The sequence below is a fragment of the Nannobrachium achirus genome (assembly GCF_963921795.1).
Source record: "Nannobrachium achirus genome assembly, chromosome: 12".
NCBI lineage: Eukaryota > Metazoa > Chordata > Actinopteri > Myctophiformes > Myctophidae > Nannobrachium > Nannobrachium achirus.
Genome location: NC_137832.1, coordinates 37249693 through 37271374, shown reverse-complemented (window position 1 = coordinate 37271374; position 21682 = coordinate 37249693). Strand labels below are relative to the sequence as shown.

At 40.8% G+C, this 21682-nt stretch overlaps 1 protein-coding gene across 1 annotated transcript in view; it reads right to left on the bottom strand.

The window, feature by feature from the left end:
* Nucleotides 1-16350, bottom strand: part of trim36 (tripartite motif containing 36) — a gene marked incomplete at both ends in the record, with an annotated part of 37240 nt that extends 20890 nt beyond the window's left edge. The window contains 5 exons of the mRNA XM_080738257.1: nt 1016-1162; nt 1624-1970; nt 5740-5769; nt 8758-8992; nt 16288-16350. Of these exons, the coding sequence (XP_080594383.1) occupies nt 1016-1162; nt 1624-1970; nt 5740-5769; nt 8758-8992; nt 16288-16350 (822 nt within the window). The remainder of the gene's footprint in view (nt 1-1015; nt 1163-1623; nt 1971-5739; nt 5770-8757; nt 8993-16287) is intronic.
* Nucleotides 16351-21682: the final 5332 nt, after the last annotated feature.

Here is a 21682-nt window from a genome sequence, read left to right as displayed (position 1 = left end):
CAACACCCAGCAACATTGTTGTTGTGTGTGTGCGTGCAGTTAATATCAATCAATTGTCCGTCGGAGATTCGCTAAGAAACGGCTGTTGATTACATATCACTCAGCCTGTGCCACTCTGTGACAACAATCAGCGCAGCGGACTTGGATGTTATAAAGCTAAGTAGGCTACTGTACTACTAATCTTGCATCTTTTTAACCCGTGGGGCTGCTAGTTCGTCTGTATTCACTCGCATTTCGCTGCACTGTCTGTCTCCCTGGTTGCCTGCATGCAGAGCGCAGATGTTGTCCGGGTCGCAGCTCGTGTTAAAGACTGGCTTTTAGGGAGGGGGCTGAACGCTGGGCTGATGATGGTGCATTCAAGGCGCCTCGGAAACACAGGATAGAATGAAATACTATATGGAAGAACTGATACAATCGCGGAATTTACCGATCCAGTCACTCACGGTACGATCCATCACGATTTCAGCCGTCTATTGTACCGGTACACACTGAATGAACCGATTCACTCGTATCGCGGACGTTTGTATCGCGATTACGATCCGTACCGGTATATCTTCGCATCCCTAGTGTAAATATCTTACAGATCCATCTAAAGATATTGTGAATATTGTGTAAAAAAAAAAAAGCAGTAGATGCCATAACACCCCAAATCATCACTGATAGTGGAAACTTCACACAGACTTCAACTCCGACTTCAGAAAGTTGACATTTCTGTATTAATAAATAAATGCTCGTTTTGAGTGGTCTTGTGTAATAGTGTAATATTTTGAGATATGCATTCTTGATTTTCATGAGCTGTATGCCATAAAAATGCGCATTCACTGCATGCGCAATGCATCTAAAAATATGAAGGTTTAACATTTTGAATTACATTACAGAATAAATTATTTTTTACACAATATTCCATTTTCATATTATCAAATATCCATTTGTCTCCACACTAAGACAACATTGTGTAATTCTGATTGGCATTTATAAGTCCCCCGCTACCGACCCAGGGGTAGTGACACAGTACCTTGAGGATCTTGTAGGCACTGCTCATGGAGGTGACTTTGTGGTTGGCGTGGGATCCTCCCAGCTTGCAGAGATGACAAACAGGGCGCCTGCACACCTCACAGTACATGTTGACCTTTTCCATCTCATGCTCTGGACACATGAGCACCTGGACATCACACACACAGAGTTAAATGGGATATTAGTGAAATGTTAACAGAGCATTGTAATATTAATGTTATTCCCGAAATGTCTCAACTTCTAAGCTTATCCAAAATGTAAATCACCACCTCATCTCAAAAACAAAATGGGTATTTTGAAAATATAATAAATAAAACAATTAAACATACTGATCTGCAATATATCAGTAAATATGCTAAATCATATTGAAAGATACAATGTTAATTACTGTCCATTTGAATTGTTTGACCATGGAGAAAGTAAAGCTTGATTTCTTTTTAGCTGCATGACAGTGTCATATGCAAAAATAGATCAACAAGTTCACAATGCGAAGCGATGTGAGCTTGCAGATTGGTCATTTTTGCTGTGAGAATAACGCACAACCAATTCATAAAGTTGTGTATCTTGTTGTCAATGAGAATCCCTTCCTGAAGCCATAATGTTTCTTACCTTGGGCCTAAAGTTGGTGGTGGGGCCAACGTACTCATGCTGAGCTTTGGGGGTTCCCCAGGGGTGATGCAGCTTAAAACACTCATTGCAGTAGCTAGCCTTGCAATCCATGCAGCTCTTGGTAGCTTCCTGCACCTGGGGAGGCTTGCAGATGTTACACATGATGGCAATGGCCGAACGTGCCGCCTGGCGGTAGCGCTCCACAATGCTCTCCAAAGTAACGTTCCGGAACAACATGCTGATGCCCCGCTCGCCAAGGTCAATGTCATGCTGGCACCCAGGGCACGGGATGGAAGTGACGCGTGGCGTTACAGAACCCCTTCGCCAACCCGGAGATGAGATGGAGCCTGGTGGAGAGGCATAGATAACATAAATAAGTTCACATAAGTAAAGTTCTGTTCTTGGTCCGATCCTTTTCAGATCTCAACATGGGTATCATTTTCACAGGTATGACGTGGACACTTTTACGCTGTGCTCAACAGCTCTTGGGATACATTTCCCAAATGTGTTGGATGTCAAATGTAAAACTAGGCCCATTTTTGGCTCATTGACTTGCCATTTAACTAGGATCTCTGTGCCAAGAGATCCTTTTGGGAATCAGGATGATCACTGGTAATGGCAGCACCAGTTGAGCAAAGCTTGGACACGACATACCGGTACTCTCATAGACAAGAGTATGAAAATGCACCCATTTTGTTTCCTTCCTTTCTTTCCCCAATGATCATTTATCTAAAACCTATTCTATTTTTACTACAGCAAACGGAAGTCTAAAGATTCATCAGTTCATCAGTTGTCATTCAAGAAAGAAGGCAAGGAAAGGAAAACCATCCAAGAGTATCGAGGAAATATCTGGGAATGGGGAAGACATACAAAAAGGAGAGACACTATTCTCTAAACAAAACATTTCTTTCCATAGGATTACAATATGTTACAAGTGTTCACAATGATCTGGACAGAGATACAAATTCAACTAATGACCGATCAAAAAGAAAAGATGCACCACAACTCGGATTAAAAGTTAAGAAAAAGCAACAATTTCCAGTAAAAGCATAGTTTTACTATTATTACTTGTCCAGGTCAAAATATTAACACTCATTTACACAAAACAAGAAGCCTCTTAAAGAGTTTAAGAGTCTCTGTGAGAGTAATTCTGTCCTTGTTACTAATGCAGCTGCATAGTAACAAGACATGGAAAACATCACATGACAGATACAAACCACTACAAACACAAATACTTACAAAATAACAGTGAAAAGTGGAAAAAGATGGAAAGCAGTGGCAACTTTCTAAATGCAGAAAATATATAATGCAAGCCAGACTTGTACAAAAAGGAATTGCGGGTAAACAAACAGTGAGTAGTGCTGGATTTATTTAACCACTTAATGATGCAGTGTGAGCTTATAGATATGACACTTTCAAAACATCTTGAAACATTGAGGATTTTGTTGAAAATAAAAAATATACAAGAAATATGGATGCCGGTGTCAATGTGGTTAGATTCAGAAGCCTTTCCCTCCCACAACTTGTTTCAAGTCCCACCACCTGAACAAATTAAATCAAGCACTTCTCAGGCACATCAAATATTTGAAAAGAAAATTCAAAGATTTTGTTCCAAGTACTAGCTGAGGGGAAAAGCAGTGGCAGCAAAGCAAGCATGTGGAAACTAACATGCTGTGAACATGTGGAATGTCTAGTGCTGGAAGGCGTTTTAACCTTTCATTGTAATTTTCAGATTTAAGGCTACCATTGAATAACTGAAAATCAGGTCCCCTTGTATTACCCAAACTGTGTGTCAGTGCATTGTGGTGAGGATCTGATGACGATGGTGATGATGAAGTAACCTAGTGAACACGCTTGATGTCACCAGATGAAAGGAGAGATCAAACACTGAAACCTAACTGAAGATTCAGGAGGACAAACATGGACCTAAAGGGCGGGGGGAAACGTGTGCATGTGCGCACACGTCTTCACTGAATGTACACTGCACGTAGGCTTTGTTCTTGTTGGGACAGGTCAGTGCAGAGAAGGTGAAAGATCAACAGAGGCAGGGGATGCCTGCAGCAAACTAGCCATTAGTGTGTGCGCGTGCCTGTGTGAGGAGGGAGACGGGTTTTCTGCCGCAGTGTTTGTGGTGATCTGTAGACCTGCAGAGGTCGGGCGTGCCGGGGACAGAAACTGACGAGTCATTGCAGAGCACCTTCTGGCCAGGCTACAGAACCGCATCAGTCAGAACGTCTGAGTCATCAAAACGCAAAAAGGCCATTCAGCCAACTCTAAGACCGCAGTATATAAACCAGTCTACCAAACACAGACTATGATCAATCAGAAAGAATATCTTTAGACATAACATTCTGAGTGAGTGAAAAACAATATTCCTCTTCCTCAGTCATGAAAGGAAGAGTATAGTACAACAGTGAAGTAATATACATTTATTTTAACTAGTGCAAGGTTTTTATTTAGTTTACTTTGACAGATCCAAGGTGAGGTGACTAGTTCAATAAGGCCAAAATGTTTTATGAATGAATACAGTTGTTTTGGCCTACTTTCTGAGACCTCGCCCTTTCTAATAAATCTAAATGTCGAGCAAAGGTGTGCTTCCTCTGACTACTTTCCCTGGCTGTCATGCTCACTAAATAAGAAGCACAACGGCAAAACGTTATTTGAGATTAAGAAACGTCATTAGCTAGATATGGTGGACAAAACGTATTAGCAGCCTGATACAGCAAATACACAAATGTGAAACTGAGCTAAAGTGTTTTTATCTTTGAATAATCTTTGCATTTTAATTTTGCAGGATTTCTCAAAGACCTGCAGATATCATTAGAGAATGTATTCAATCAATCAATAGAGTGCTTCAAGAAAAGAGAAAGGCCCCCTACCCCTTAATCTGGCAAACAAAAGCAGTATTTATTCCTTTGTTATGTTTGGTCAGAGTTCCGTTAAGATTCCTACTTCAACTAGTACAAAATGTCTCATTTGTCTGAACAAGATCTGCCTTCCATTTGGCATAAGTCCCATCTTAAAACTTTAGCAGTTTCAATTACAGATGAAGCATAAACTAGGCTAATACCTCTGCCTAAAGGCACAGACAAACTGTTTTAAGTATTTTAACAAGTCCAAACATATTGTAGGTATTCCCCCTGTGTTGTTGGCATCTGTGTGTTTGTTTTACATAAGAATTAGCTCACTACCTCCCCTCTGAAGAAAGCTGCTTTAGTTGCCTGCATAGACTACTAAATGAAAGCAAGGCTTAGCTAGCATACAGGGACAAAAACACAAATTCCATTTCTCTTCTAACTCCTAGGCAACATCGTTACCCCTTCCTTGCCAATTCTTGGCTCAGCTCTTTTCAATTCCTCTTTTTCAAGTGTTCCCAATGCACCTCTCCATCTACTACATTTCTCTCTTTGTTCAAATATCATCTATTTCTATCATTGATGTCTTCCTCAAATCTAAGATTGTCTCCATGTTCTTTCTACATTGCTCCTCAACTGATCTAATCTCACCCTCTCCTCTGCTGACTAATTCAAGGCTATGACTGTTCTTCTTTCCTTCACTTTTACACCTTCCTCTTCAAAAGCCAAACACACAGTGGAAACATAATGCCACTTTCTGGAAGAGAAGAAAAATGTGTATATAGCCTACACTATGTATCACAGATACTCACGTAATTGCAAAAGCCAAGAACCATTCTGCCAGCAGCATTTTAGAATATTTAAGAAGTCAGTGGACGTTAGAAAAATGGGAAAACGGCCATATATACCATTCTGTCTCTGACACGACCAACTACGCATATGATCCAGACATGCAGCAGCGGGGACTTTTCATCAACCTGACAATTTTATCATACAAATACATTTTGGAGTAAAGGAAAAGCATTTGCATATTCTAGGCATGTTGTGTGTGTTGTTAAAGTGTAAACGCAGAACCTTCCAAACAACCCTTTTCATTATACCCTGTAATTTGTTGTGTGTATACATACATAACGGTTGCATTGGTACAACTAAAAGAAGAGTCTGAGAAGAGTAGGAGCAGAATCCAACTAGGGATCATAGGGGTTTCTAATAACACCGTACTCACTACTATAGCTACTCAATACATGGACCCCACGTCTACCTCGACTTCCAAATGACCTTCGTACTGTGGCTGCAAGCAATGAACAGAGAAGTGAGGTGAGCAACAACAGTAAAACAAAAACAAATATGCACCATGTGTCATCATGATGAAAATGGAACAGGAGGGAAACCTGTATGACAGTTTAATCATGACAGTTGGAAGAAAAAGAAAACAGTTAAAAACATAATTGATGAAAGTTAATTGTGCTTTAAAAGAAAATCTGATTATGTAATGATTTGCAAAATGAAGTTACAATACATTAAATAAGCACCCTGAATAAAATGGTTAAATTACAGCTGATGCTTGTTTTGTGCATTGCAAGAGACTTGTGGCACTATACGTAATGGCATAAACCATTCAAGGCCAAAGGAAGCCAAAGAGAGAGTAATTTAATCATGAATAGACTGAAACATTTTAGCAAACAGCAAATGTGCACTAAGGACCCAATTTGTCAACTCTCAAGCCGTTAAAATTCAACAATACAAAATACACACAGGGACGAAGTGAAATAACCACTAACATCCTGTGTTTTTATGCTACGAAAACAACTTTTTCTCTCAAGTGCACTTGTCAAGAGTCAGCTGTTAACACAATAAATGCGATTGTGCTGGGTTTGAGTGCAACATAAAACAGTTGTGTGCTTGCTTGGTTTGAAGCCCAGGCAGCAACATAAAATGTGCAGAGAAAAGAAAACATTGATGCAAGTTCCAGTAACTGCCTGTGTGTGTGTGTGTGTGTGTGTGTGTGTGTGTGTGTGTGTGTGTGTGTGTGTGTGTGTGTGTGTGTGTGTGTGTGTGTGTGTGTGTGTGTGTGTGTGTGTCCTTGACTGGTCTGGACTACCGAATGATAAATATAGCGTTGAGTCTTTCCTCTCTCACCTAGGCCTAATCCGTCATTCATTCCCCACAGGCACGTTACGTCACTATGGCTGCCATTGATCTGATGAGCCAATCGGGTTTATCCTTTTGGTGTTTAATGTGAACAGTGGGAATTAGCGATTCTGTTGAAAGCTAATATGATCATAATAATGTCCCTCAAGATTTCCTGAATATACTTACGGCAAAGATATACTTAAGTTAAGGCACAGATAACCATGTTTGTTAATCTGCTGATGTAATGCAATTACACAGAAACTAATGAATAATCCCATACGGAATTCCAGTTGTACATGACCCTTGAATGTTCATGTTATGTCAATGAACTCCTATTCCACTACAGATGCTACAGTACATGAGCTACTGTGCAATAGAGGAAAAAACGTTTAATTAACATCCATTAATTCACCGTCTCTAAAGCAATAATACAATGATTCTTCTTAGACACTAGAATGTTCATTTTGCTCTTCAGAAGTCCCAATATAGGCCATGACTTTGTTTTCTTTTTCAAAAGTAGCATTTTTCATTTCCTCTGTCAACAGATGTATTCCTGCTATAAAGAATGAACTCATTCAGGCTAGAGTGAGCCTGAACAGGGTGCTGTGTTCTGGAGACCAAGTCCAGTGGTTTTGGACCACGGCTAAATACTGTTCCAAAGATGCTCGCTTGAGAAGTTCTCAGATCTGGTTCTGTATTCAATAGGTTTCTTATACTAGATGTACTGGTTGGAGTCAAGTTTGCATCTCACAGTATAGATCGGTTAAATTGAGGCCATGATATCTAAATAAATAAAAAATCACTATGAAATAACTTCTGAAAACATAATTTATCATTTAAAGTAACAATTGAAAAGTTAAAGTCAATTCAATAATGAGGTTTAAACCACCTAATGTCCAAGTGGTGTCAAGAGAAGTGGATGAGGGTATAAATGAGAGAGCAACTTAATGGAAATGGCACACAGCCCAGCCCTCTTGGCCAGCAGAAAGGCAGCCGTGTCCCACTACCACCCTGTTTACCGAGCTTAGACATTGAACCTGCTCAGGCGTTGCCTTAGCAAAGCCATATGTTATGCAGAACAAATTAAGACAAAAATACTGTGACCAGTTAATATCCCCTCCAGCTACTGTACATCCCGCTCCTCCTGGTCTTTACTGCCAGTTCAGGGGGTATTTTCTACGAGTTTTAAATTACTTTGGAAGGCTATACGTTGCTTTGTTATGTAAAACATACAGTACAAGGCAAGCTGATGCTCATCCTACATGGGAGGAAAATTATAGATGTTTTTCCACTCTACACGTTTACTCAAAACATTCTAAGCTGAATAATCCCTAGCATTATTGAAGGGGATGCGAGGCTGATGTCTTGGGGCTATTGCAGACAGACAGTGAACACATTAAGGACCTGAAAGAGCGTCTCATTCTCAAAGCTTATTTTCTCTTGTTAAGACATAATTTAGAGCTTATCATTTTCCATTGCCCCATTTTGAACACTTAAGACAGAAAAAGCAAGCCGGGTATGTATGAAGAGCAAGTGCTGACTGACAATGGCTGGGCAGCTCTGTAATATAATTGTTTCAGTATTTCATCCATGTCATGAAAGGTCATGAAAGCCCCTTTCTGATCATGGCAATACTCTTGATAATTTGGAATGAAGCATTCATTATTGGTAATGAATAAATACGTACTTCCTCTTCGTCTATGTTCCCTTTTGTAATGTCTTGTTCTGGTGGTGGCCTCCGGGCTGTCTGCATTTAGATAATGGGTTTCAGCAATCCATATTTGTCAAATGCAACCACTGAGTTGATGGCAAGACTAAAATTGAAGATAGGCGAATCAGCAGGCAGATAATATAACAGGAAATTGGCAATAACTATGATACAAGAACTCGTCATCTCTTCACTTGGCAAAGCCAAAGATTAATCTGATACTTTTATTCCTGTAATAAAAACTGCTGTATTTTTAGATGTATTTTTGTAAGTGTTCTTTAAAACTCATAAGAGACTTATCTGGGCAACCTGATGACAACAAGAGACACCGGTAACCTAGACATGATAGGCTACATGCTATCTGACAAGAACACAAATTGTTATTTGGAGAAAGAAAAAAAAAGTGAATCTGTGATGTTTTCTTACCCCGAGACCCACCTGATCGAACTAGCCTGTCCAGCCTCTCCATGGATGGCGAGGGCACCCTGGACCTAGGGCTTCCCGGCATGGAGCACTCAGAACCAGCGTCAAACGAGTCCTCATGGTTAAGCATCAACAGTTCCCTGACACACTTGTGGCAGACACTGTGCTGGCATGGCAGGATCAGAGGGTGGGTGAACAGCTCCTTGCAGATAGGGCAGATGAGCTCCCGCTCAATGTTCTTGATTGGAACCTGGTGAAGGACGCAGTCATTTTATTTGGAGAACAGCCTCTACAGATAACCAACGGCCATTATGCAAAATTGCATAAAGATTAGCTCCTTTCAGAACCTCTCGGGTTCCGAAAGGAGCTAATAAAGATGTATTTTGGGCAGAAGTTTCTGCGATTTGGCAACTTCACATTTTGGTCCCTGCTATGGACCAATTGTATGCATCTCTAGATTTTGCCCAACATTTTGTTGTGTCATTTTAGGACAACATAAGTGACTGTTGCTGGCAGTAGTTTAGTGGTGATTTAGGGGACTATAGGTCCTATGCTATACATTAAAATGAAGAGGCAGGCTATACTTTCTACTACAATAAAGCAACGTATTGGTGAAAAACATGGCATGGTCTCACTCTCAATGGTGCTTGGTTATCTTTACCATACTTATTATGCAACTGCTAAGGATTAAGTCTGGTCTAAAAATAGACAAATGGGCAATATGGTCAAATAACTATGCTACGCTATTATCTAGTATGGTTGTAAATAGGCCAATATTGCCAGATATTCTTGAACTTTAGGGGGGGGGGGGGGATTCCCATGAACTGGAATCTGGAAACATAAGAATAGTAACTAGTTGATTGATTGATTGATTCCCAGGTTGTCTTAACAAGAAACTGGATTCAAACACCCTGCTTGTCAGAGAAAACAGATCAATTCCCAGAATGTCTCACTCAACGCGTTTCAGAAACTGCAGTGTGCACAATGGGGAAGTTTAAACAATAACAGAGGCCAGTGTTGTCTGGGAGACAGCCCAAATGATTCCCAATGCCCTAAACAGCTATACACCGATTTTTAATTCATCAAGTCATACAGGTTGAAAAAGAAAACAATTTTGTAATTGTGACTAATCAGCGGAAATCGTTTTAGACACACGGGATGGGGTAAATGTTGACGAATAACCGCGCGGGGGATCGATAGCCGCTGATCAAAATGTTCCATCATCTTCCAGGAAACCTTCACCATTCACGTTATCTTAAATATTATCCATATCCACTTACCGCAATCATGGAATTGCGTCGCATCTCTGCAGACATGGTGGTGGATGGAGAATTAAACAGCGTTCCCTGCGCTTTGTTTATCTAACAAACAACTTCTTCAACAAGAGCTGAGAGAGAAGATGCCGACAATGAATTGAAACTGTGACGTTGCAGAGTTCGGGTGAATCAGCAGTGCAGACGGTTCAGTCAGTGCTGCTGCAGACAGTAATGTAATGCTTATCGGACTCACTCAGAGGGAGCCTAGCGGCTGGATGGGCGGAGTAGAGGGAGAGAGGGGGCGGTGGGGGTTCATGGGAACAATGTTACAGCGATTTGTATTCAAATGAGGAGGCGGGGCTTGTTGCAGCTCCAGGCATCACGTTTCAAGCAACAGGTTCCATCGATAATATCCAACATCCAGCTCTGTGAACTGAACTTAAAATAGCAGTGGTGTAAACTAAAGCAGTGGTTCTCAAACTTTGACATTTGAAGGTCTCCCTATAACGTTGACTGTCAAAGTTTGTAAGGGTCAATTTAGACCCCACGGGCCACAAAGGAACCCTGAAATCCACTTTGAGAACCACTGAACCACTTTGAGAACCACGTAGGCCTACTGGTGTAGGCTAAGTACATTTACTCCAGTACTGTACTAAAGTACAATTTTGAGGTAGCCTACTTTTGCTTTTCCACTACACCTCAGAGGCTAATAAATTAATATTGTACTTTTACTCCACTACAAATATTTGAAACTTTAGCCTACTTTCCAGATATACATTATTAAATTACAAAACATACATTAACCACTTTAGCCCTAATTTATACCTAAGTAATCTGAAAATAGCCATCTACAAGCTCACAAGTGTCGCATCGCGATGTGTTGCGAGCTTGTAGATCTGCTATTTTCAAAATACTTTTACTTAATTTTTTTATACCATAATAAGTAGGCCTACATTTTGAATTGTGGACAGAGTAGCCTATTTCTACATTGCAGTATTGATCATTTTACTTAATATAAGTAACATAGGCTACTGAGGCCTGAGTATACTTTTTCCACCCCGGTTAACAGTACTATTATTATTGTCTCCACCAGCCGAAGGCAGGGGGAGAGTATGTTTTCGCCCCTGTCCGTGCGTGCGTGCGTCCGTCCGTCCGTCCGTCCGTCCGTGCGTCCGTCCTCCGAGTTTGTTACCAGCTAATCTCTGGCGCCGTTGGCCCAGTCGTTGCCAAAATGAGCACACACACTCCCTGGATGCCAATTCAGAACCTCTGCCCCACATTTTTCAAATGGCCCTGTTCTAGCGTCACCATGAGGCAGATGTTTGCAAAACACATCTCTGTACACTACTCCTACTGATTTTGTCCAAAAATCACGCAAATCGGTACAGTATCTCTACAGTCATGTGATCGACATGGATCTGTCTGATTGTCCATATTCTATCCTGATTGGCTGAGATTGGCTTTCAAAGTTTGTAAGATTCAAAGATTGGTCCGTTTTGGACAAAATGCCTCAAATCACAAACGCAGAGTGCAATTAACATGAAATCGCGTACACACGTTCCCACTAGGCAGAGGAAAAAATGCCACTTCAAATTTTTGAAATCAGCCTCATGGTGGCGCTATAGGCCAATTTGTGGTTTTACCTATAACTCCACCGATCAGTTTCAAACTTAAGCGCACTCCCTATCCACGAGTTTCCAACGCCCCATAGTGCATTGCGCAAACGTCTGCATCGAGGTTCCGCCGCCGATTTACAAGCTCACAACGGGTTGTATCTGCGACGCGACATGAGCTTGTATGTCTGCTGTTAAACCCGGAAGTTTGGTCCTGATAGTCTCCAGTAAACCCCTGGGGAAACTTGTGGATAGGCCAAGGAAAAACCCTTTCCTTGCATTTTTCATATCAGCCTTTTATAGCACCACCAGGAGGCCGACTTATGTAAGACACATTTTTGGATATTACGCCTTCAGATTTTACCCAACATTAACACAAATCAGCACACAGTATCTCTACAGTCATATGATCAAGACGAATCTGTCCCATATTAAATATTCCATCCCGATTGGCTAAGATTGGCCTCCAAACTTTGCAGGATTGATCAGTTTCGAACAAAATGCCTCAAATCAAACACAGCGTCCAATTATGAAATTGTGCACGCACATTCGCAAAAGGCCAAGGAAGAAATTACACTACAAAATGTTCAAATCAGCCTCATGGTGGCGCCATGAAAGGTCTAAGATTGGTGAAGAACACATGCCACCCATTTTACATAGGCCACCACCAGGACGCCTGGCCTGGTGGAGACCTGTGCTCGGAAGAGAACTGCTTCTAGTTATTATTGTGATATCCAAATTGGTAAGCCTGCATGAACAACCATGGGTTAACGACGGGTAGACCAAGGTCTTACCTATTTGCAGTGCGTTTAAGTATAGAGCGGCATGATTTATGACTATAATAATCGATTATTTCGCGGAATATTGTAATCTCAGATTCATTACAATGATAGTGATAACTGGGAAAAGGTGATTTTCTTTTTGAAGCGGTGAAAGCCGCTTCCAAGGAGTGGCTTTGTCTGTCCCGTACATGTTTTTTTTGAGGATTCCCATAGATTCTCAAAGAGTGGCTTTGTCCGTCCCGTACATGTCCCGTGCATGCAGAATTGAGGATTGGTCAAGCTTCACATGACAATTTGGCCCTCCAGACAAAATCATTAATTCATTCAGGATTCATAAAAATATAGAACTAAAGCACATAGAAAGTATAGTTCTAGAACACAGAATGTATAGATCTAGAACACATAGAATAAAAATTCACCGCTTCACTTCGAACCAAGGTTTGATTTTTTAAATGTATTGCTTTATCTGTGGTCCTTTTATAGGTGTTCAATCACTCTTACATTTCATTTCATGTTAGAGACAGGGGACAAATGTATTTAATATTAAATGTACACACATGGACACTCCAGCAAATATAATTGCTGAATTTTTTGTATTCTGACAGAAAACGTTGGTTGTGTCAAAGACCATTATTAGATTATCAGTAAACCATTATTCTGATAGAATTGGATTTTGTGTGTGTGTGTGTGTGTGTGTGTGTGTGTGTGTGTGTGTGTGTGTGTGTGTGTGTGTGTGTGTGTGTGTGTGTGTGTGTGTGTGTGTGTGAGGGAGAGAGAGAGAGAGAGAGAGAGACCCTAGAGGCCAAACGCAAGGGCCAACACCAGTGACCCAAAGTGTTGTTTTCCCCCGAGGCAACTTCTATGTTGCTCACATTCATTGCAGTGGACTCCACAATGATTTCACATAACTAAGAAGTATTATTGATCCGCTGTTTTATCACAACATTATTTTTATATAATAATTACTCCCCCCACCCCCCTTATTATCAGATATAGTTATATGAATGAGCGTTGACAATGCTTTGCAATAACATTTAAATTGTACTTACTTTGGAAAGTTCCTGGTCATTATAATTACATATTTGACACAGGTATAGTGTAGAACTTTAATGAGCCTGCGGGGGGAATTCAGTTCTCATTGGCAGTAAAGCAGTAAGAAACAGGACAGATACAATACCAACAATAATGATGAAGATACACTAAGGGTCAGCCGTTTGTCATCAACTAACAGAGGATTCTCTCTGAAACTACTAGTGTATTATTTTTTTATCTGTGATTGCTCATTCTGAACCATTGTTAATGTACAATACAATAGACTATGTCACACAATGGTTCCAAGAGAACACCCTGGCTCTTAACGTCGACAAGACCAAATAGCTGATCGTGGACTACTGGAAGATGGACAGGGAGCGCATCCCCATCTACGTATAGTACTCTGTATATTACTTGTGCCGCAGAGGGTCACCGACTTATAATTTATTGGCGTCCACATCGCCAAACAACTCACCTGGTATACCTAAACACAGACAAATATGAAAGTACAGCAACGCTTCTATTATGTCAGTGGACTGAATTTGCGGATAGTCAAGCTCATGAGCGGATGTGAGCTTGAATCCATCCAGGACATGTACAATGGATGTTGTGTCAGCAAAGCTGGCTTATCAAAGATTCTGCCACAGATGCTATCCAGGGCCAAGTGGCTTTAGCCTCAGAGCCACTGGCATTAGATTGCTAAATTGCTTCGTCACAGGCATAGGCCTATATGAATTATCTGGCCGTAGAAGAAAAAGCTTGGGAAACACTACTATACAACCCCACCAGACACCAAATGCTCTGCTTAAATCTGACCATTTGGTCTGCTGTGTAGCAAAATAAGTTGTAAACAGAGTAATAATTGAGGGGCACTAAACACTAGTTGCAAATTGGTGCTCTTTTATGTTGGTTTTGAAGGACTTTTTGATGACTGTTGGTAAGGCATTCCACATTTTGGTGGCATAACATAGAACAAAATGAACCCCATGTTTGTACCAAATCTAGGCTGAATAAAATTAGGGGAGCTCCCTCTTGGTGCTGTGTCTGTGGGTGTTTCTCACGTTATTGAAGTATTTTGACAGGTATATTGAGTATCTTGAAGACCAGGCCCATTGCAAGTGGCTGTACTCTGTCCTCTACCCTGAGCCATCCATGCACATAGCATAATGAGCAGGGGTTAGGTGAGTCCTAGGTGTGAGGTTTAGTAGTAACCTGATTAGTTTGTTTTGAGAGGTCTGGGGTTTTGCTTTTAATGCCTTTCAGGTGCTAGAGTACCATAAGGTGCATGCATAGTCAAAGGGATATTGCATGAGTGCTGCAGTTCTCCAGCTAATGTCTTCTGTGCACCGAGTCTGACCAACAAGGAGATGCTGCCCATAAATATAGTTCTTTGGTTGACTTTCTTGATTACTTTTTTTGTCATTTTTTCACAGGAAAGATTGTTCTCTAAAATACAACCCAGATATGTCATTCATTGTGATAACATTGTTGCCCACTCTGACCGTCAAGTCTTTGGCCTTACTGGGGTTAATTTTGGACCCCAAAAGAATGGATTCAGTTTTTCCCAGGTGTAATGACAGTTATCAGTGAGCCATTTGCACTTTTTAATGAGCTCAGAGCTACGGGCTTTTTCAACTTGCAATTTGTCCTTAATTGTCCGAGACCAGGAGTGCAGAGTCATCCGTGAACAAGAACATATAGCAGTCACATGCTGATGTCATGTCATTAACATAAATTAGGAACAGTAAAGGCCCTAGTACTTCCTTGAGGCACGCCGCAGCTTACTGGGAGGGTCTGTTCACATCCACCACCTGTTCTCTCCCCTCCAGATAGGATTTCATCCAGTTCACGGATCAAAATATTGCGATAGGTGGCCAAACAGAACCATTCAAAGGTGCTAGCTGCTTCAGAGGGAAAACATTTTGAAGCCTATCATTTGATTTGTGTATCATAGCAGCCTAAATAAAACCATACATTTCCTCCAGAACAGATAAGCAATTGTGCTCTAACGGGCAAGATCATTTTGTACATGATGCAAAATCTGCTTCCTGAAACTTTGACTCAGCTATGCCTTCAAGGCATTTAGCAATAAAGCTCTATCTCACGCACACACACACGCACGCACGCACACACACACACACACACACACACACACACACACACACACACACACACACACACACACACACACACACACACACACACACACACAAATTTTGTCAGGCAGTGAAGCAAAAAGAAGAATGCACATCTGCTTATTCTCCTCCCTGACCTCCCTGTCTTCCACCTCACCACATTAATCAGTCTCCTTTCTCACATATTCAAACTGAGCGCAGCCTAGACTGTCATCCTCTGGCATTTGGTCAGACTTGCTAATTGTCTGCAATCAGGCCTAAAGTATAATGGTTTCTGACAGTAAAATACGTGATAGAACATAATAAATAGAATATAGGCTAGAATAGAATGCTTAGGTTATTGCTTAAAATAAAGGAAAAACAATTAGCTTACTGGTCACTCTAACTGTTAGAGTGACCAGTCATTTGATATATGTTAGAGTCTATAGCCTATAGGCTATATTTTTTTAAATAGAAAGGGGACGAATAGAATAAAAACGCTATCTTTTAAAACGATACGTGTGTCTATGTTCAATGTTCCAGCCATGCGCAGGCCGGGCTGTTGGTTTTCACACCTTCATCTTCTAGCCTAAATGACAGCGCAGGACCGGCACTCCAGGCGACAGGCAGTGAGGCAGGCCAGCTGTCCGGGCACCCCGACACTCCATTATCTGTCAAAACCATAAATCATCCTAATCTGATGATGCTCAACTAGTAGAGGCTATAGGTCTACTACTAGGCTACTCACCTCTCCTCGTTCGATTCGCTCCACGATACTGGCGAACTCTAGCATATCCTCGGAATCCGACATGGCTACAGATTATGTCAGTCAGTGCAAACAAATGTAGAAAATATAAGAGATATAGGCTACTCAATAAATAAACACGATATAAATATAAAAAAAACACCCTTCAAAGCGTCAGGGCAAAAGAAAACTGATCAAACGTCTCCTTAGTTTTTTCCTCCGAGGAAGGACACGAGATGACATCCAAATAAAAAGAGTCACTGCTCTTCCATCAGCATCAGCATCCTCCCAGAGTCTGCTTCATCTGCTTACATCCATCCATCCATCCATCCATCCATCCTATGGAGACCGCCTGCATGAACTCCGTGGAAAAGACACTGGAATCACGTTGGAGTGGAAACCCCGCCCTCGTTGCCCAGTGTAGGCTACTGTAGCCTTGTGTCTGCTGCCTGGCAGCGTGCACGCGCAGCTGATTCACTCTCTACTGTACATCGCCTGGCGCCGTGAACGAGCAGCTGCTTCTCCTCCCGTTTCCCTCTGGTCTCTCCTCCTGCCAGAGACACGCGGACGAGCATCATCCGTTGGCGGCGATGTCTCGAATATACAGAGCCCTTTGTGAGATGATCGCACGCTTTTACCACTACGAATGAACTGTCTATTTTTCTTTGAACAACTAGCCTGCATATAGATTCAGGACGTCTATTGCGGAGAAAATCGGGGGATTTCTCAATTCTATACTAGCCTACGTTAATGTAGGCTATTTGCAGCCAGCGGTTATTTACGCGCGAGTGGAGATGCGCTCACGTGCGCATATGGTGCTCGGCGCCTCAGCCTAATATAGATCATTGCTCATCATCACGACCCATATAACTCGTGCCCCCTTTGGTCTCACAGTATGCTAAATCGTTATTTTTGTTCATATGAATTTCTCTCGCACTGCATGGGCAACAATAAGCAGCCAAGTAGGCCTAGCCTAGGATATGTAGGCATATGGAACCAATATGACACACGTTTAAGGACCATAGCCTACCTACTCTGACATTCAATTTAAAAAAATGTAGGCTATAATGGATGCAATTTAAAATGTATGGGCGTAATGGGCCTACAGTGAAGTAAAACGTAGTCGGTGATGGGTCTAGCCATGATAAAGATGTCACGCTTTAACCACCGGACTGAGTTTGTGCATAATTGCATACATTCTGATTCTGGCAATGCCACTTGTTCCACGCAAACAGCCTTGGTGTCACAGATGGCCTGGCCTCAGAGGCTCAGACATGTTCCACCTGACTGAGCATGTGGCCCTTGGAAGGGACAAACAAGTCTATCCTGAGTGATAAAGGCATACTATCTTGATTGATTGATTGATTGAATATTTTATTAAACAAAAAATGAAGAACAGCACAAGTATAGTCATAAGAATGTTGTACAGTACAAGTATACAAGTAGCCTACAGTACAATGAATGTCCCTGAGGAGTCTCAGATGTAATGTTGGAGAACCCAGACCAGTGCCTGTAGAATAGTCACCACTGACGTCCAGTTGAGTTGTGCAATACCCGTTGTATCCGTCTGTCTGTCTGTCTGTCTGTCTGTCTGTCTGTCTGTCTGTCTGTCTGTCTGTCTGTCTGTCTGTTTGTGTCCCTTTCATGCCCATACATATATGGAGCTCTCTTATCCCATGTCTGCCTGGCTCTCTTTTATGCCCATATATAGTGTTCCGTGTCTAGGCCAGTCTGTGATGTCATCTCCAAATTTAGTCAATTGTTTCATCATGTCAGACAGAAACTATTTGGGCATTGTTCAGCAAGCAGCTGTTACCATGGTGGCGACACTGTTTAATATCAGTGATGTCAGCACCTTTAAAAGCAATGTAATTTAGGCTAATAGCTGTACATGAAAATATGGTGTGGAACCCATAGCATCCTAATCTGGGCCTGTCAGGAGTAGGACTGCATTTTGGTGAAAGAAAGGCAAACATTTGACAAAAAACAGCACATGTGAGCTTGTAGGGTATAAAGGAGGGTGTAGTAGTAGTACAGTCTACAGACCCTGTTCAACAACTTCTTCTTCTTCTTTCGTGTATCATCATCCTTGATGATTGGTTGACAACATTTCATTTCACAAGATTTCTTGTTAGGGCTTAAGAGGTTCAAGTGTTTTAGGGAATATGTATAGGCCTCAGTGTGGCAATGACCCTTAGGGTTGTCTAGGGTCATGCTAATTGAGTAGTGCCCTCTGCTTAAGGGAGTCCAGTCAGTATAAAACATTGATTTGTTGGTTTCACAGAGTAGGGTATCATTGATTTTGGTTCAATAACTACATGCATCTATTATGTAAGTCCAATTCGAATGTCACCCAGGAGCCCATATGTCATTAGAAATCTCGCTAATGATCATTCAAAAGACACCGTTTACATAGGCCTACATGTTTCTCTCTTTCTAACATTTTATGTTTCTATAACTAACTTCCATACATCAGTAATCCCACACCCAAAGGTAATAAATTGCACTTGTTTGTCAAGGGGCCTTCTTCAGATAGACTGTACATAAATCCACTATTACTGATTGTTGATAGTCCTTTTATAGAATGTAGGCCTACATATTCATTCTTTAATATACTCATTGTTGATATACCATGCATTAAGAAAGATTGTATATAAATATAATCATTTGTTCAAGTGTAACCATTTAAAAAAAGGATTTTAATTTCTGACTTTTACCCGTACATGCGTTTCAACCGTGTTAATGTCGCTGCTACTGTATGACACCTGAAGGTTTATCTCATCTAATCGAAAGCCAGTCGTTTCTATAGCTTGTTGGATGTGGTACATTTTATAATGGACCACAATGGAAACAAGCTTTGGCTTTTTTTGTGTTTAATCCATTTGGGCACTTTTAATTGGTGATTGGTGATTTTAAATGCTGCCAACAAAGTATTCCATTTCATCTTTTCAACAATGCCCTGCTTCACTCACTGTGTTAATTTCACTGTTCAACTAATAGGCCACTGAACAGTTCTACTGGAGCAAATTGGTATTGAATGCTTGCTGTAAACTTTATCCCCCTTGGGGAAATTTGCCCTCTGCACTTGACCCATCCTATACTTAGCAGCCACACTAGCTGCAGTCCCAGGGGATCAACTCTAGTTATAAAACCAGTACCATGCTCAAGGGCAATAGCAGGAGTATGTACCTACTGTTATGCATGTATTTTGGTGTGGGAGGAAACCATGCAAGAAGAGGTTTGAACCCAGTATACCTGCGTGCCATGAAGCAACAGTGCTAAAGTAACCACTGGCCTCTGTGCCACAAATTAACATTTAACTGCAATTTACAACTGAACAATATTTTAGCTGTAATTTGTCAAACTATTAATCTGTACATTCTACTGCACTAAACAACACTTCAGACAGACAACCATTGTTGTACTCCGCTCACTACATCCCCTTGCTTAGAGGGAAGATTGATCTGTAATTATCTAGTTTGTTGACCTGTTACCAAATAATGCTCTCACTTCATCACAGTCAGTCAAGGCATGTTCATCTCTTTTGGACTGGCCCGTTGGTCAAGTTTGCAAATAAACATAACATTTTAACGAACAGAATACCATTTATATATTTGTAAACCTCTTTCAGCATTTTAGAAGTGAGACAGGAAAGAGGTATGGATAACAGACTTAATTCAAGACTCAATTCAAGGTCTTCACAATTCACAAATGAAATATGGTCATTGTGCTGGCTGTACCACAAGGCTCCTCAGTCTAATCAATTTTGAGCCTAGTGTAAGCATTTATTTTAAAAGAAAAATAAATAAATAAATTGACAGAACAATTGAAAAAGTTAGTATTTATTCAGTTTTTTTTAAATACATACGTCATCACTTTCATCCTTAATTTCAACTGCATGAAATATACTATACTATAATACATCACATATGAACATTTGCATATTGAATCCCTCTGACATGTCATTGCTTTAGCAGTAAATGATCTTGAGCACTTGCACATGTGACATTTTAATCGCCATTTACATATCTATCTACACATAATTCTACAAAGTATAGCAAAAATAAATTAAACACTTGCTTCTGTACATTAATTTATGATGCAAGTGTTTGAGTGCTTTTGACTCAAGTGATTTTCAGGCTCAGCTGCATCTCCATTAGCTTCTTAACATCCTCAATCTAGACCCAGATTTACCCCAACCTTCTCTAAAAGACAAACACACTTCTCCTTGAAGCAGCATATAGGTTTCAAAGCACATTTCAATAAGAGCGTGTAACGAGGAGAGAGCATATGAGAAATAGAGTTAAGGCTGTCGAGATGCAGTATATCTTTATTATTTGTATCAATTCAACGAAGGCAGCAATAGGCCACGGCTCAATAACTCCTTATTTCCTCTCTATCTTCCTAAAAAATAATGAATGGTCAAAGCAACTACTGTATGAAATCAGTTTCTGGTGAAAGTACTTACCACTGAATACCACTGAATCTATGCCAGGCTAGTGAAATCGACAATAATCTAACCCATGTGTGTGAATAAGAACATTCTGAGATGGCCCAGAATGATGCTGCGTGAGGCACATTTCAAGACAATCAAGTTTGAGTGAGTGGTCTGGCCACATGACTCGCACAGCCTAACAAAGCAGTCGTCAACAGACCCCAAGGATCTCGCAAAAGTTCACTTGAACCACAAAACAAGCCTTCTGGAGATGTTTGAAAGCCTGTCAAATTCATATTAATTTAGGCTTTACAGTGTCACAGTAGTTGGTTCACCATAACCATTTCAAAATGTCCCCCTTTCTTCTATACATTTTACTCCAGGTTCTTGGATAACAATCTACTGAACAAATACATGTCAAATCAGCAGAGATTCAGGATGGTCAACTGTACTAGAAACCATCTTTCTTAAAAAAACTAAACTAAACAAATAGCTCTCGTACACAATATGAAATAATAAAAGGCAATATTAGTCTAAATAAACAAATATGATTGGATTCAAGTGGGTATGAGGCTCCATATAGCACCTGGACAGAAATTCATTTCAGGTGAATTGTCTAATGGGTTTGTATAAAAAAAAGAACCAGATAGCAGTTAAGTAACCAAATTATTGATAAAGAAAATACAAAGGATAAGCCAGGGAAAGCACATTAAGTTGAGCATATATTTGGCTCAGTCTTAAGATGCAGCCAAATGCTGTCGTCAGACTAAAATAAGGTTATATTGATACTGAGGTTGGTTGTTTTTAAACTGTAAAAGGAGTGAATTGTTGTTGTGCAGAGAGAAGATTCCAGCCAGTTCACTCTGAATAATAGATGGACTAAATCATTTATTTATTCATCCTCTCCTCCCCACCTCCTCTCCAGTCTGACAGGTCTGGTTTCCATTGCTAAAAAGGGGGTGC